This window comes from Cynara cardunculus (genome assembly GCF_001531365.2).
Source record: "Cynara cardunculus var. scolymus isolate 2C chromosome LG 12, CcrdV1, whole genome shotgun sequence".
NCBI lineage: Eukaryota > Viridiplantae > Streptophyta > Magnoliopsida > Asterales > Asteraceae > Cynara > Cynara cardunculus.
Genome location: NC_037539.1, coordinates 5,771,180 through 5,787,446, shown reverse-complemented (window position 1 = coordinate 5,787,446; position 16,267 = coordinate 5,771,180). Strand labels below are relative to the sequence as shown.

Below are 16,267 nucleotides of genomic sequence, written 5' to 3'. Positions count from 1 at the left end.
ACAACCACTATCATCCACCAATCACCATTGTCTCTGCATTCACAATCATTGTTGTTACAACATTTGTCCTCTTGCCTTTGCCAATTCATGATGATCTTCCAAACCAATTAAAACATAATTTTTTTTGTACTGATCGAATTATTTTAAACTATCATCAATTATATTAAATTTTTCATTCAGATTTTGTACTATTATATATGTATGTGTTTATGTATATGAAAATTGTATAATAATGTTTAGAAATTAAATTATTAAATTATTTACTTTATTTGTGTCAATTATAACTATATATGATATATATATATATTTATTTATTTGTGTGTGTGTGTGTTAACATTAATGTAATTATGATTCCCTTAGCAAAAAGAAATGATTTATAAACGGGTTGCGGTTGAGTAACATAAATGAGAGGTGGGGCGAGATCTGTAACAATTAAAACAAACACAGCTGAAACCGCAGGCAATCTCTCTCTAAATACCTCCCATGCCATGGATGTCATAATCAAACACATGATCCGAAGTAAGTGACCATAAAAAGGTGAAGTCAACCTACACACCGCACTCCAGTTCACCACCAAAATTTCTACTCATCTTCCTAATTACTCTACACTTCTATTGCTTAATTCATTCAGATTATACTCTGTTTATTAATCACCCGCATGATTCATTCGTTTCTTCTTCTCTTCCCTCCATCATCACCTCTTCATTCAGCCATATACATCGCTTCAGCCTTCAAGATCATCCTCCCCAATTTAAGGTATTTATTTCTTATATGAACGATAACTTCTGGGGTTTGATTGATTATTGGTTTTGTTTTATTTGGAGGAGAAAGTTTTAAGGGATTCAAGAAGCTCTTATCATGTCTGAAAAGGGTTTTGTAGTTCTTGATTTTTGAAGCTCAAATCAACATGGTATATTGATTGGGAAGATTTTTGCTAATTACATGCATCAGTGGATATGGGTATTTTGGTTGATGATTGCTTGTTACGAATGATAATTGTTTGAATAGCAAATTAATATGGAGATCATAAGATTTAGGGTTTATCCCCTCAAACCCAAAAAATAGCAAAAATGGACCATGGCTGGAAATGAAGTGCTCCAGTTTCAAGATTCTTGAATCCCAGATGTTCTTGATACTTCTGAAAGAAGTTGTTTACTGCTTTTATCTTTTCTTCAATGCTTTGAAAGATTTTTGTATTAGTTTCAAGATTTATGATGGTTATCTAGACATTGAGTTACTGCTTAGAATTAAATGTATCCATGATCTTTATGCAGCAAATTCTGGTTTCAAATTGCTTCCAATTCTGATGGAGGACAAGCAATTGAACATTAATCAGCCACTTCTGTCTGTGAGGCGGTTTTCGTCAATAACTGCATCAAAGAAGAATGAAAGTAGAAGAACCAGAATTTACCATCCAACTATGCGTGTCGTTGAATCTTGTAAAACAGAATTGAACTCGAAACCGATGAAGAACACGGGAAGTGTTCCTTTTGGGTGGGAACACAGTCCAGGAAGACCGAAGGATGAAACAGATAAACAAATTCAAACGGAAGAAAACCCTCCGAGTCTTCCAAAGCTTCCTCCAGGTTGGGATTTGAAACCAAAAAGGAAAGATTCAGATAACATAACTGAAGAATTTATTACTGAATATGGAAGTGCAAAATCAGCAAAGAAAGAAAGTTCTGAATCTGGGAATGATGATGATGATGATGATACGGATGAAGCATTTATGGATGCACTTGATACACTTTCTCGGGGTGAATCATCTTTCTATAATTGTAGTGCAAGTGGTGTAAGCGGACTTGAATCAGCCGTTAAACCATCTGGGATTCTTTCAGCAGATCCAAAGATTCGCAATTTCATGATGGGTCGTTTTCTACCAGCTGCAAAAGCCATGGCTTCAGAAATACCACAAAATATTTACAGAAAGAACGTTGTGAAGGAGAAGCCACTAGAGGTGAAGAAAATAGCGAATATGGACAACAAGAAGGTGCAGCTTAGATACGGGCCTAACTTTTTGCAGGATATCGGTCAAAATAATGAAGAGGAAGATAGTGATTATGATTACGATGAACATGGAAATATATCATCTAAACTTTGCGGATTTCTTCCACGTTTTTGCTTAAAAGGTTCCGTTGGTCATGTAAATCCAGTTTCAGGAACTCGGACAGCAAATAGGACACATGCTACTAGCTCTTCTTCTATTAGTTCTTTTAGCGAAACTGAGAATGAGGTATTTATTTGGATTTTTTTCTTTGATGTTTCAGTTTCTATTTAACTACAAAGGGTTGTTTACCTTTTTTTCATTAAACCATGTATGGTTAAGTTGTGTCTGGATAAATTTGTCTGTCCAACAGCCCAGGGACGGGAGACAAATGGGTTTGAAGGGGGGCAAAGAGAGAGGATGGGGTTATTTTTGGGGGCATTTCTGGTATTAATTTGCGTAAGGTGGCTTAATGGGAACAAATGAGGGGTCTTGGCTTATTCCATAAAGCCATTTTGGCTTAATGGCTTAACGATTAAGCCATAAAAGAAAACGTTTATGTATGGCTGAACGAATCAGCTGTCCAAACCATTATGCTCATTAAGCTGCAAGTAAACAGCCCCTAATTGTTGCTAATTAAGTGTTTCAATCTTCTAATCTTAGCCTGCGAGGATTGCTGTATATGAGCATAGATCATTCGACAGATCTTCTGTTCCTGAAACCACGAACCAGAATATCTACAACCGTTTGCAGGGATGTGAGATTTCTAACATAGGGTCTCAATCTTCTGTTCCTGAAAGAAACAATTCAAGCACACAGAAGCAACGCGCAACTAGCTTTAAGGAATTACTAGCTGACGAGAAGAACAAGAATGAAACAGATGGCCAAGATGTCTTGATTGAAAAGACCCTTTATGTGGATACTGTGCACATGATCAGATCTCCAAAAGAGCAATCCAAGTTCAAAGCAGATGATACAGATATGGTTGCAGATGATGAACCGAAAGATGATATGAAAATGGAAACACATATGGATCAAGATCCTGAAGAATGGATTGACGATAAAAATGGTTATCACGATTCGAAAGGCTCTCAAGATGGCGTTTTCGAGCTCCCTGCTCCTCCTCCACTGCCAAAATCACCATCAGACTCGTGGCTTTGGCGTACGTTGCCTTCTGTGTCGTCCAAAAACACAGCTATCCGGTGGAATCCTAAATACCCGTCCTCCAACGCTCAGATAGGACATTCAGAGGTAAACGGATTGATTTCTTTCGACTGATTTGTATATCAAGTGGCCTAGTGAGTTCAATGATCATCATATTTGTCTTGTATTTTCTCAGGGACCATTGCTTCCTATACCAGAAAGGTAGCTTGGAGGGTTTGCTGTTTGAAGTCTTGCTTTTGTGCATATATGTTCTTCATTTTGGCTGGGAAGTTCATCAGATCAAATGACTTTGTGATCATAAAAATGGGATTTTTTTTTTTCTTTTTTTCTTTTTTCTTTTAGTGGGTTGATAGGTTTAGTTTTGTTTTTGGTGGGCATATCATTTTTTCACTTTGTAATTAAAAGGTGAAGAAGAATAAACAAGTGTTCATTGTAGAGCTTCAAAATAAGATGGGAGTTTTGAGGGGTTTTTTACTTAATATTTATTTATTATTAACATATTTTATAATTTCCTTTTATCATTTTAAAATACTTTTGAAAAATCTATAAATATTTAGGAGCCGATTGCCAAAAGTTTCGCCGAATAAACGTTTACCAAGTCAGATTACCTTACTGGATGAATATGATAAGGACCAAAAATCTTACCCAGTAAGAGGGAGACAAGGACCACGAGTCTTACCCGGTAAGTGAGGGGAACGACTCTTACCATGGTAAGTGCTTACCGGGTAAATTGTTGCATACGATGTCGTTTTGGTGGATTAAAGTCTTACCCGGTAAGTAAGTGGTAGTGTTAAATTTTGCCGGTAAGCGCTTACCGTGTAAGTGTTTGATAAACGGCCCCTTAATCTCATTGGTAGAAATAACGTATCTATTTTCTTAATATTAAAAGCATCTCCAACGACTATGCTAAAATACAAAAATTAGAATTTTGAAAGATATTTTTGCTCTAACCGCTATGCTATAGTATATGCTAAAAATGGTGAAAATCCTTAAATTTGGAGAAATCTCTAACACTGTGTTTTCGAAACTTTTTTTACAGAGGAAAAAAAAGGAGGAAAGTAAAAAGCTCGTGTTCTTGAAACATTTTTAAAAGATAAGAGAAGGGAAACATAAGGAAAATAATGATAAATTTCTTCTTAAATATGGAAGAAAAGTAAAAAAAAATAAAACTCTTTAAAAGATTATTAGAATTACAAAACTACCCAATCTTTCATTCTAAAATATATGTTTTTATAGGATATATTGGTAAAATGACAACTTTCCTTTTCTTTCTCGAACGTTCTAAGAACGTGAAAAAATATTTTATTTCTTTTTATTTCCTTCAAATAAAAAAATTTATTTTGTTTTTCTTTATTTTCCCTCTTTCTTATCCATTTCTTTTCTTTGAATAGAGCGTATTGTTAGAGAGAATTAATATTAAAGACATTGAAATCAATTGTTTAGGAGAAATAAACAATGTTTTATTAAATTTGTCGAATATTTTAATATTATAATTAACGTTATACGTGATTTGATTAGTAATATTTTAGTTTTTGTCTTATTTTTATCTCATATTGTTCCATCTATTTTGATGGAACAAGAAAGATTTTTTTTTGTCCCACGTTGTCCCGGTTATTGTATTTGTCTCATGTTGTACCAAACATGAGACATCGAGTTTTTGTTTTGTCTAATGTCATATCATTCAGGCTGCGTATGGTACATGGGACAAGACAGGACAAAATGGGACAAAACTCACTATCCTCTGTTTGGCGCAGCATGGGACAGAACAAGAATTCATTGTCCCACGTTTGGCGTGACATAGGATAGGAACAAGAACTGGGACAAGATGAGACAAAAGAGGTTTTTTCTTGTTCCTCCAATGGGACAAGAATGAGAGGAAAACTAAAATATTACTAATTTACCCTAGTTTGATATATATAACCTCAATATGATATTTGTTTTAATGGTCATCACCGTTAGTTTGGGTCGCCACCACCGGCGGCCACCTCCACCTCTTCTTCCACTACAACATCTTTCACCGCCTCCACAACCACCGTCCACCATCATCCATCGCCACCTCTACCATGGTCGACCACCACACCGTTGTTTGCCACCTCCAACTCCTCCTCTACTACAACAACCTCCTTCATCACCATCAGCCATTGACTACCACCGTCCATTGCCACCTTTACAACCACCATCAGCCACCAATTACCACCAACACTACCATTGTTGGCCACCTCCAACTCCCCTTATCCCGTAACAACCTCCTCCACAACCACCATTGTCCATTGCCACGTCTACAGACCACCACCATCCATTACTACCACCACCACCACTGTTGGCCACCTCTAACTCCTCTACTGTAGCATCCTCCTCCATGACCTCCACAACCACCGTCGATCACCGACCACCACCGTCCATTGCCACCTCACCTCCACCATAACCACCACCCACCATTATCTTTACTACATCAGACACAAATTTGTTGTCAACCGCCACCACAATCCACCATCTTCACGTCCTATAGAACCACCGTCGACCACCGTCCACCGACATTACTACCGTCGGCCACCACAACTATTACTACAATCAATTATATCAAATATGGTACCATTATATATGTATGTATTCATCTATATGAAATTTAGGTAAAAAAAAATTATAAATTAAATTCTTTAAATAATTTACTCTATTTGTGTTAATTATAACTATTCAATAATATTTAAAATCATCAAATAACTTTTTGGATAATTTGTCTAGTTTTATCTTGTCCAGTCCTAATCATAGCAAACACCATACATACACTTGTTCTGTCTAATTCAGTCTCGTCCAATCCTACTCTATTATATTGTCCAATCATGTTTGCTTACCAAAGAATACGTGATCTAACAATGAGGTTTATTTGGTCATGTAATGTCATCTATCAAACACAAGTATCAAAATCTCATTTATGCATTTTTGAAATTCTGTGCCAAGATTTATGATGGGGACCCTTGTGTTTCTAAAGAATCCCATTTAACCCCTGTACTTTCTCTGGCAGATAATCAGTAGTACCCTAAACTAGACTAGAGGAAACCGTTTCGGTGAAGGAGGCCAATTTCTCCAATAACTTTACTCTTCGCTTTCTTGGGGGTTGCGCAGACGATGGAAGGGATGTCTAGGTCACCACCGGCCGGGAGTTACAGTAACGGTCACCACCACAAGCAGCAAGGCGGCGGCACCACCACACAAAGGGATCATTTCAGGTCCAGGAAGTCCCGTCAGACCGGTGGTAGGGTTCCCAGTGGGCAGCAGGAGACGGAGGCGCCTCCTTGTACGGATTTTGATAAGGCTTACTTTCAATCGTACTCCCACGTCGGTATTCACGAAGAGATGATCAAGGTATCAGCCTGCATTGTTGATTTTTATGTGTTGCTGTTATCGTTTTGGTGTACTATACGATATCGAAACTTCTTTAGAGTTCCATATCTCTATTTCGTTATACATGGCCTCTGGCACATTTGGGGCACTTTTGGCCTAACGGGGAAACGGCTCTTTCACATTAGACAAATTTCTGACATTCCACTTTGGTGAACCTTGGGGTTGCCTATCCCCAACTACGTTACCATGAACCCGTATTCAGTTATTTGAAAAAAAAAATCCACCTTTTGTATCTGAAGCTATTGCTTGCTGTAGCGGGTTGCCCTCAAAGTTTCTATGTTCGGATTGCTAGAATTTTCTGGTGATCAAATGTAACAGTGTTGATGGGCTAGTTTGCCACTCCATCAGGCTATAAATCTGTTCTACCTGTTTCAGGTTCCCAAGACTCCATCTAACAGTGTTGTGGATGAAACTGGATGTTGTTCGACATGGTTTTGGTACTTGATTGCTAGTGGCTTCTGGTGGAACACATTTTATATGAATGTTAAGCTCGGTGCTAGTTTATGTTTGCTTCTTTCATGATGTGGACCGTGATGAAAATATTATCCTCACTTATGGAGTTGTTAAGCACAACTCGAGGCTGATGAAAACTTCCTGTTTTATTTTATTTTTGTAGGACTTGAATTAACTTTGTAGGAGTGGGAATTTCAGCATGTCACTACAGTTGGTTTTATTTAGTTTGGTTATGTAGACCATACAATTTCATTTATGATTCTTCAAGCAATAATTAATCTTGCCAACGAGTCTCACCCTCCGTTGTTTACTTTATCTTCATTCTTGTGGTTCCACTTGGTCTTTATACTGTAGGCTCATTGTTTTAGTTCTGCAGGATCGTGTGCGGACAGAAACTTACAGGACAGCCATTTTACAACATCAGAGACATATTGAAGGCAAAGTAAGAACAGCTGAGGTTTCTATTATATAAACATTTATTGCTTATAATATTGAGTCCTTAATGAACAATTTAAACTATTCAAAGAACGTATCAATTTGCAGATTATATATAGGACTTCCTTTAGTAGGGTTTCTTTTAACTAAACAGTATGGTGCATGTTAGAGACGTATGATAAGTATGTAACTCTGTTCTGTATGATGTTGCTTAAGGTTTTATGTTATTGGCCATTGGCAATTTTGTACTCTATTCCTGGTTTAGTGATGATGCAGACATACTTCTGTAGAACCTTACTCTTAACAGTATCCTGGGCTTTTGAGAGCCATGAAAAACCTACTCAACGTAATCAACCCCCAAGAGTCATCCCATCCCTGGCAGGTACAGCATTCAGCTGCACTTGCTATCAAAAAACAGTGACTTGTCATTCACGTAAGTGACCAGCATGACTAACATGATGACTGATTTTTACCACTGTCATCATCTGATGCTGTCACTAGCTACACGTCTGGTTTTGCACTCATCTGGTGTGATTAATCTATTGTGTGGATGGTTGGTGTTGAGCTGCAAAGCTGAATCCCTGAAACAACATCCCATCACCCTGGTTCTAAGTAACCAGGCAATAACTTGTACATTTTCAGGTTTTAGAGGACCAAGTAGTCCTTTTCTATTTTTGTTGTACTTCTGGTGGATTGTGTAACTTTTCTTGTGTGGGCAGAGGCTGAGGGTTGTTGATTGATGGTTCATGGTTTGATGCCTTGATTGTTTTGGGCATTATCCATTTGATCTTGAGTTGGAATTTGATGGACTTATTGACTTTCTGCTTTAACCACTTTGTCTTGTTTGGCTTTCTTGTTTGACGTTTTATGTTTGACATTTCATACAACATTTAGTTACGAGGAAAGGTAAGGGTTTGATAAAACTTCTGTTTTGTCCTTAGCTATTGCTAAAATGCTGTTTTGACCCTTAATGTTTTTTAGTTTAGCCTCTATGGTCAAGTATTTTTTTTTCTTGCCCTAAGATATGTTATTTCGTTTTAGGTCTTTTAGTTTGCTGCCTCCTTTTTTAAAATTGATTCATTTTTGTGCGTGTTATTATGATCCCTCTTAGAGATTCTAGGAAGGGAGCAGTTTGCTTTCTTCATGGTGTTGGCAATGGATATTGTGACTACTGATGAAGGGGTATATGAATGATTTACATGTTTAATTAGCAAGACACATATTCCTTGTCCCATTAAGAAATTCAATTTTGATCGGTTGATGAATTCACAGACTAGTTAGCTGATGCATATTACCTGCACCATTTTGAAATTCAATGTTTTGAGGAGGAGCTCAGCTTGATCCATACTTTGTGTTTCTCTCATGAGCAGTCTGTTTCACATACTACCATTGGACATTTATGTAATCTTATGACCTGTTTGTGTGTGTGTTATTGGAATATTGATTCGTGTTCATTAGATCTTATGACCTGCAATAGAAATTATTATCCATAGATACTCATCTATGCAACTCATGCCAAAATAGCCAATGGTTCTTATATTCTGGTTGAAGACATGGGATAGTGAACAGAAACTTCAACTAAAATATTTCTGTCTTACATATGCCTACCTCTTTTTGGCAAACCTTAGTCCATTAGTAACATAACTAAGCATATGTATTGCTGTATCCTTTCTTACATGTGGTGTTCTAAAATGGTCATGAGTCATGATGTTTTAAGCAATAAGAGTAGGCCAGACAGGTGTGGTCTGTACTAACTAGATGTTTTTCTTTTCTGTTACATATCAGGGTAGCATTTAGGAGATGCACAATCCCTTGGGTAATTTTTTTCTTGTGAATTTAAAGAAATTCCAACCATAATTGAATGCATTTCCGGTTTACATATGAAACCTGTCAAACACGTAAATTCATTCTTGGTTCTTCTCATCTTGCCATGATGAGTACTTTTTGAAATAACTTTTGGGAACCCCGCATGTCAAGCCTATTGACGGTTCTAAAAAAGCATTTTTTTTGGCTTTTATTGATGACTTTTCTGGAATCACTTGCTGAAATATTCTTGATATTGATAATTTGGGTGTATATGTTAGAAGTTACGTAGGATTCAAAACCCCTTCATAGTGGATTAATGGCAGTGGCGGATCTAGGAATTCGGTGACCGGGGTCAAACTCAAACTTAAGAGTCTCGAAAAATTTGTGTGGGTTCTTTAAGCATAAACCAAGCCATATGTTAAGGGTAAAATTATTTTTAAACCAAATCTTGAGTTCTTTAACCTTTGACCGGGGTCAAGAGACCCCATTAGCATACATGTGGGGCTCCGCCACTGATTAGTGGTGATCCAGGGGACTCTTTTTCTTAAGACTTCAAGATACTTAGGAATATAGAATGGTCATAGAAATACGCGAACCTCTTGAAAACCCTGCTATTTAAGAATATATCAATATACTGATATGCTTTTCTAGAACCAACTTTTTTTCAGTACAAGTTTACCACACAAAGGTATTCAGGTGCTAGGTGTGGTCTTCTGTAATGCATGATTATATTTGTGTAGTGGGTTTTATATCAGCATTTTCGACTAATTGTGAGTACTATATTGCTTCAAGTGAAAGATTAAAAAGCCATACTCTCAATGAGTAAAAAGGAAGCAACCTGATACATGAATCTTGCAGCGGATAAATCTGTTCTGGTGGTTATCTACAATCTACATGGAAAATATCTTTTGTGCTCATGTCATGTCAATTTTTGTTAACCATAGTATGGATGCAGAAGCAGTCCAGAATTTTGTTTGTCTTTAACATTGATTCGAAGGCAGTCTTATTTTTCAGTTTCTTTTGTTTTTTTCTAACTCATAATATTGATTGCAATAACTTGTATCATAGGTTGTTGTAGATGTTGGTTGCGGCACAGGCATCCTCTCAATATTTTGTGCTCAGGCAGGCGCAAAGCGAGTAAGATTATTAAGCAATACATAATGATTTGAAGTGTGATTTATGTTTGCACCATGTATTTCAGCTTTATAGATTGGCACTGTAACTTTCTAAGAATTCAGAACTTAAATCAACTTTCTGTCTGTTCGGAAACTTTAGTTCTTGAAATGATGTCTAGAAAAGGAATGAGAATGCACGGAGAGAGGGTGAATTTCTGTTATATCAATATGATGAATATATAAAACTAATTTGGTTTTAATTTGTTTAACATCGTGTACCTGTTCTAACTTTATTTTTACCAGGTTTATGCAGTGGATGCCAGTGAGATAGCTTTGCAGGTATGTTTTGCAATTTCTGGCAATTTGGTCTATTCTGCTTTGTTGAGGTTTTACAGTCGGTATTTATCTCGGGTGGTATACATTTCCCTGCCCTATTCAGAAAGTTTTATCTGTTAAAGAGTTGCTAGCTTTTGCGTTGACCATCACATCGGACTCCTGGGGTTAAGTTTGGTTCCATTATTGTTCGATTCATTGTGCGGTGAGCTTTGAGATATGAGAAGGATATTTGAAAACTTGCACTTTGTAATACTTCTAGGTAGAAATTGCTGTCTGAAATGGCTTGGCTACATTGAAATTCATTGTTTTATCTGGGAAATTTATAATTCTTAATGCTAAATTTGAGAAGTTTTGTTTAATATGAATCCATGGGAAAACTGATCATGAACCTCAATATCTCTTTTGGTCCCTTGGCTTTGTAGATCACTTCCTTCATTAAACTCAACATTATTTTGCACCAATATTTTTCTTATCTGCAACCATTCCTTTTTATCCTGTTGCCATGCTGCTGTAGTACATGTCATCAGTTGAACTTGAAGTACTGAGAACAATTCCCGGTTCTATTTCTTTGAATAAAATAGAATGGGAGGATGCGAGGAAAATTAATAGAATGCTCGTTCTCAATATTAGCAACGTATGAGTCTTATAGAAGGCTCATCGGGTTACTTTTTGTTTCTGGTTTCTAGGCTACCAATATTTCTCGGAGGATGATCGGGCACATGGGCTGATAGAGATCTATTATACAGTAATTAACATGTGTACACCTGCAAGGACCACAACATACTAAACATATTTAAAATTGACTTCAGCAGTTTTTTATTGGAAAAGCTTGTTTGCACATCTTGAGAGTTGAGACCCTCATTCTGTTGAGTTAATCTTTGATTCTTTTGATTTGCAATTTGCAAATGTTTTGACCAAAGTCTCTTCAAAATGTTTGAGATTGATCTATTTGTGACAAATTGAGCAGATTCAATATTTTCTCTTTTCCTCAATTCTCTGCCCACAGGCTCATGACATTCTTCTAGCTGTGGAACGTTGTGGCAATGCAGTGCTAGTTAGATATTCTTTAGCATTCAACACACTATTTAGTTTACTTTATCTTTTCCAGAATTCACTCTGACAGTTTAGGATGTCAGTATTTCTTTGCTCATTGGTGGAGCACCTTTGATGTCTCTGTATGGAATTGGTAATGGGTGTGTATATTATCTATGTCTATGTATATATAGATAAGTACAATGCATTTATAAGTACATACATATATAGATATACGCATATACATACAAATATGCTCTATGTCATACTAGGATTGTTAATTCTACATCTTTGCTAAAACCATAAAAATTTATCTGCTAATGACTTTCCATGATATTTGATCCATTCAGAAAAGGAAGGTCTTAAATCTAATGTTGTTTTGTTGGAATTTGGAACCAGGCAAATGAAGTTGTCAAGGCAAATAACCTCTCTGACAAAGTCATTGTTTTACATGGACGTGTTGAGGTAGAATTTCATAAACAACACATATTGGCTCTGTACTTAAAGTGTGATATTCTTTATTCTTTCTGGAGAGTGTTGTTTAATTTCATAGAATGTATTTTCCAAATAATTTTTTAAGTTCCCATCGGTACTTTGAAAGGTGAAAAAATAGTTCATGGGAACTGAAACGAAAATGTGAGGATGAATCGTCATGTCATTTAATAACATTCTGTTGTCCATATACAGGATGTTCAAATTGATGAAGAGGTTGATGTTATAATTTCGGAGTGGATGGGTTATATGCTTCTCTATGAGGTAAGCGCTTGATTTTTTAATGTATTTCCCTTCTGAAGATTCAGATTGGTATCAAGTTTTTGGTTGTACTTGATATCTAATATACTGTTCTGCTTGTTGCTTATATTTTAGAGCATGCTGGGGAGTGTTATTGTTGCCAGAGACCGCTGGTTAAGACCTGGCGGTCTCATTCTTCCTTCAAATGCCGTGGTATACCTTCTTCTCATTTGTCTTTTTACTGTTGAAATTTACAACAATTAGCAGAGTTAGGGCCTGTTTGTTAGCAGCTTAATGAGCTTAATGGTACTCACAGCATATTCGGTTAGCTATACATGACTGTTTGGTAGTGGTTTAATGTTATAGAAAGTGGCTTATTCAGTAAGCTTCTAGAGGAGAGTTTTATGCAGAAAGCCAAGTTTTTTTTTCCAAAACTTGCCCCTCCCAATTAAAAAACACGCTCGTTCCATCTATGAAAAAACCCTTCCAAACAAAAAACTCAATCTATACAGGCTGATTAATCGACACAGACAGCTTTATCCATACAGGACTTAATGGAAAATCAACCAAAACAGCCCCTTAATGCTTTTCACAGGACTCTCTCTTTCTCTCTGCCCATAACTCATGGGATATGCTGCTCTGAAGTGATGATGAGAAACAATAACTGGCTTACTAATTGATCTTAGTTGATGAGTAACAGCAATTGACATGATAGAACTTCGATGGAATCTGATTTTCTACCTTGATATTTCATTTTCTTAATGTTTTTAATTATTTTTCTTTATATCTCCTGCAGCTGTACATGGCCCCTGTTACACATCCTGACAGATATGCTGAAAGTATTGATTTCTGGCGCAATGTGTATGGGATTGACAGTGAGTACATGTCAGATGCATTCAGATGTTGCTTTTATATACTGTATAATGTACTTTGGAGGGGTATGCAAGCTAATTAAAATTAATGTGATTTAAGGTAACGGCATAACCAATAATATTCTCTAAAAGCAGCAAAACTTTCTTAGCGGCTATAAACTTTCTCTTGCTTTCAGTTGTGATACCTGTTGCCTCTTGTCGAATCTCTTATGTGTAAGAGCATAATTGTATGCTATATCTTTTGAATATTCATCCCCCCAAGGGGGTTATTTTTTGCATATTACATAACAGATCAGTGTAGTTATTGAATCTATGGGGACATTGGCTTCGAACATCTTCTATATTGTATGTGTGATTTGGATTTTGGTTTATTGCAGTGTCTCCAATTTTGCCATTGGCAAAACAGTGTGCCTTTGAAGAGCCATCTGTGGAGACGATCAGTGGAGAAAATGTTCTCACGTGGCCACATGTGGTTAGTTTCCTGTCATAAGTTCACCAAGTTTGGTTTGTTTGCTTAGAGCAAGTGACTTGGGATTAAAGCCTTTGTGCAAGGGTGGTTTCTCATGCGCTAAGGTCATTTGCTTGGTTCTAGGGACCATGAATGATCCCTCGTTTAGATTGTTTTCCTAAGGAAGCTCCATTCACATGAAAATTTTGGAATAGCTTCAAATGGAACTTTGCCTAGAATGAAATAGTAGCAAAAGTTATCCGGAGTCCGTGTGTTTATCCTCATGCTTGACAATTGAAAGTTTTTGAGCTTCTTTTGGCCCTTGGTGAAGGTTCAAGATTTATTTTTTCATCACTTGAATATCTTCAAGCTGTTTTGTGTTATACGCTCTATCTTTGCACGAGTCTTTTGATCTGTCATCATTCTTTGTTTGGATCTTTATTGTGCACTATCAGATTATATTGTTTATCTGATGAAAGTTCTTGTTGCTGGAAACAGGTCAAGCATGTGGATTGCTATACAATCAGAATTCAGGAGTTAGAATCTGTTACAACAAAATACAAGTTTCAATCTATGATGCGAGGTAAAGAGTCTTATTCATGTCAAGATTTATATGATCCACCCAACATACAACTGAGTCATTTCTAACCGTAAAATGAAGGGGGAGAATAGAGAAGTACAGACCTTTTAGGAAATTTTGCTCGAAAATGGAGGGTGTCACATTAATCATATAACTAGTTTTAACAATTGTACCTCTCAAAATGTGTAATTAGATAAATCAATAGTATGCTCGTTTTTTTTCTTCATATGACAATGCCGCTCTAGTGTGCATATATACAAGAGTTGTTCGTGTAGTATATCATTAGTACTGTCTATAAAATTGATAAAAACATGTGGAAATTTTCTTTTCATCATCACCGCAAGGGGTCCCAATCGACAGACTACATTCATGTTCAGCATAAGTTGTAAAGATTTATTTTAGTAGCTGAATTTAGGCATCCAACTGGTGTATCCCATTACTCATGACTCGTTAATCCTCTTTGATTTCAGCTCCTTTTCATGGGTTTGCATTTTGGTTTGATGTTGAGTTTAGTGGACCCGCTAACAATGATGCACCATCCGCGGTTGAGGAGTCCCCGGAAACAACGGCTTCTGTTAGTCATCGAAGGAAGCGGGCTAATCCCGATGAAGCACTTGTTCTCTCCACTGCACCTGAGGATCCACCGACACATTGGCAACAGGTAGATTGTTGTATTTGGTTTATGTTTTGTTATCTTTGTATTAATTATTACTTTCTTCTTTTTGGCAGACGATGATATACTTCTATGATCCAATAGATGTTGAGCAGGATCAGGTTATTGAAGGCTCCGTTACATTAACACAAAGCAAAGAAAACGCTCGGTTCATGAACATTCATCTTGAATATGCGTGAGTTACTGGCTGTGAATAGTTTCAATTTTCAGTATAGTAAAATCAGCTGTATAGGATGCCAAATATGTCTGCATGTCCTAATAGATTGCATTATATAACAAGTTATTGGACCAAACAGTTATACGTCCTATGTGAATGTGTTATAATAAGTTGGTCGAACGTGTTTGGGAGTCATAACAAGTTTTTAAGCACACTTTTGGAAGGAAAAAAACGTCCTATTAGTCTTTTTAAATGTCTTATAAGAAGAAATGTCCTATAAAAAGCTAATAGTACACTATTTCAAAAGTGTGTTAATAAACTTATTAGGATGCCCAAATATGTCTAAACATCCTATCGTAACACTTTTTACATAGAACACAATTGTTTGGTCCTATAAGCTTAAATCATATAAAACAGTCTATTATGTGGCGTCTATAGAACCCATTCTGTTGTAGTGTTCCAAGAACGAAAAGCCTTGATTTTTGCTAGTGTAACCAATTCTTGCTTTGACCCTGCCTCTTGCAGCTCGGGTGGCCGTTCCTTTGTAAAAGAATGCGTGTTACGTTGATTTTGTCAGAATCGAGATTGTAGTTTCACTTTTCGGCTGCTGAAAGCTTCGGATGGTCTAACAGGTTTTGGGGCTTCGTTGCTTTTCACCATGAAGCCTTGAAAGAATAGTCTGTGTTTGTGTGTTTGTAGGTAGGTAGAAATGTAGGCGCGATCTTGTATGGATTTCATGTCGATCTGCTGATTTAGCTTTTTCGACATGAGATGGTTTTTCTGGTGATGTAGGGTTTAAGCTGCACTTTTTTATATGGCATAACTGTAAAAGACCAAAGGGGTACATGTTGACATCTCTATCTATTATTTCATACATTATTGAGGCAAAGAATTTTTACATATTATTTTCTTGAGAGATTTGTCATTGTAATGCACAACCACATGTTTTTTTTATACACGTGCATGTAGATTGTAGAATAAGAAGTTTCATAACCAATTATTCATAATGAATATGTCACCAGTTATTTATAGTGAATGTGTGTAAATAAGAACCATTATAACTGATTATTCATAATGA

The 16,267-nt window shown here is 36.5% G+C and overlaps 2 protein-coding genes across 8 annotated transcripts; both read left to right on the top strand.

Moving 5' to 3' along the window:
- Window positions 1-448: 448 nt before the first annotated feature.
- On the top strand, window positions 449-3,617 carry LOC112522403. Of its 4 annotated transcripts, none has more exons than XM_025131501.1 (5): window positions 449-537; window positions 632-756; window positions 1,275-2,233; window positions 2,648-3,235; window positions 3,324-3,617. In XM_025131501.1, the coding sequence occupies exons 3-5, from the start codon at window positions 1,307-1,309 to the stop codon at window positions 3,351-3,353; spliced, it is 1,545 nt and encodes a 514-aa protein (XP_024987269.1). In that variant the 5' UTR covers window positions 449-537; window positions 632-756; window positions 1,275-1,306; the 3' UTR covers window positions 3,354-3,617. The 4 variants fall into 4 exon arrangements, with proteins under 4 accessions (XP_024987269.1, XP_024987271.1, XP_024987268.1 ...); XM_025131502.1 differs by having other exon boundaries at window positions 487-537; window positions 711-756; XM_025131503.1 differs by having other exon boundaries at window positions 456-756; window positions 2,738-3,235.
- Window positions 3,618-6,231: 2,614 nt separating this feature from the next.
- Window positions 6,232-16,088, top strand: LOC112523287 (probable protein arginine N-methyltransferase 6). Of its 4 annotated transcripts, XM_025132818.1 has the most exons (15): window positions 6,255-6,511; window positions 6,926-6,987; window positions 7,380-7,445; window positions 9,224-9,254; window positions 10,313-10,381; window positions 10,663-10,698; window positions 12,127-12,192; window positions 12,415-12,483; window positions 12,595-12,672; window positions 13,256-13,334; window positions 13,709-13,803; window positions 14,278-14,362; window positions 14,830-15,020; window positions 15,089-15,207; window positions 15,715-16,088. In XM_025132818.1, the coding sequence occupies exons 1-15, from the start codon at window positions 6,275-6,277 to the stop codon at window positions 15,755-15,757; spliced, it is 1,326 nt and encodes a 441-aa protein (XP_024988586.1). In that variant the 5' UTR covers window positions 6,255-6,274; the 3' UTR covers window positions 15,758-16,088. The 4 variants fall into 4 exon arrangements, with proteins under 4 accessions (XP_024988588.1, XP_024988586.1, XP_024988587.1 ...); XM_025132819.1 differs by lacking the exon at window positions 6,926-6,987 and having other exon boundaries at window positions 7,372-7,445; XM_025132821.1 differs by lacking the exon at window positions 9,224-9,254 and having other exon boundaries at window positions 6,298-6,511.
- The last annotated feature ends 179 nt before the right edge of the window (window positions 16,089-16,267 follow it).

Coding starts and splice junctions, on each gene's coding strand:
- LOC112523287 (XM_025132818.1), top strand. CDS start 6,275: ATGGAAGGGATGTCTAGGTCACCACCGGCCGGGAGTTACAGTAACGGT. Junction 10,382..10,662: donor CTCAGGCAGGCGCAAAGCGA/GTAAGATTATTA, acceptor TATTTTTACCAG/GTTTATGCAGTGGATGCCAG. Junction 15,208..15,714: donor AACATTCATCTTGAATATGC/GTGAGTTACTGG, acceptor TGCCTCTTGCAG/CTCGGGTGGCCGTTCCTTTG.
- LOC112522403 (XM_025131501.1), top strand. CDS start 1,307: ATGGAGGACAAGCAATTGAACATTAATCAGCCACTTCTGTCTGTGAGG. Junction 2,234..2,647: donor TTAGCGAAACTGAGAATGAG/GTATTTATTTGG, acceptor TTCTAATCTTAG/CCTGCGAGGATTGCTGTATA. Junction 3,236..3,323: donor CTCAGATAGGACATTCAGAG/GTAAACGGATTG, acceptor GTATTTTCTCAG/GGACCATTGCTTCCTATACC.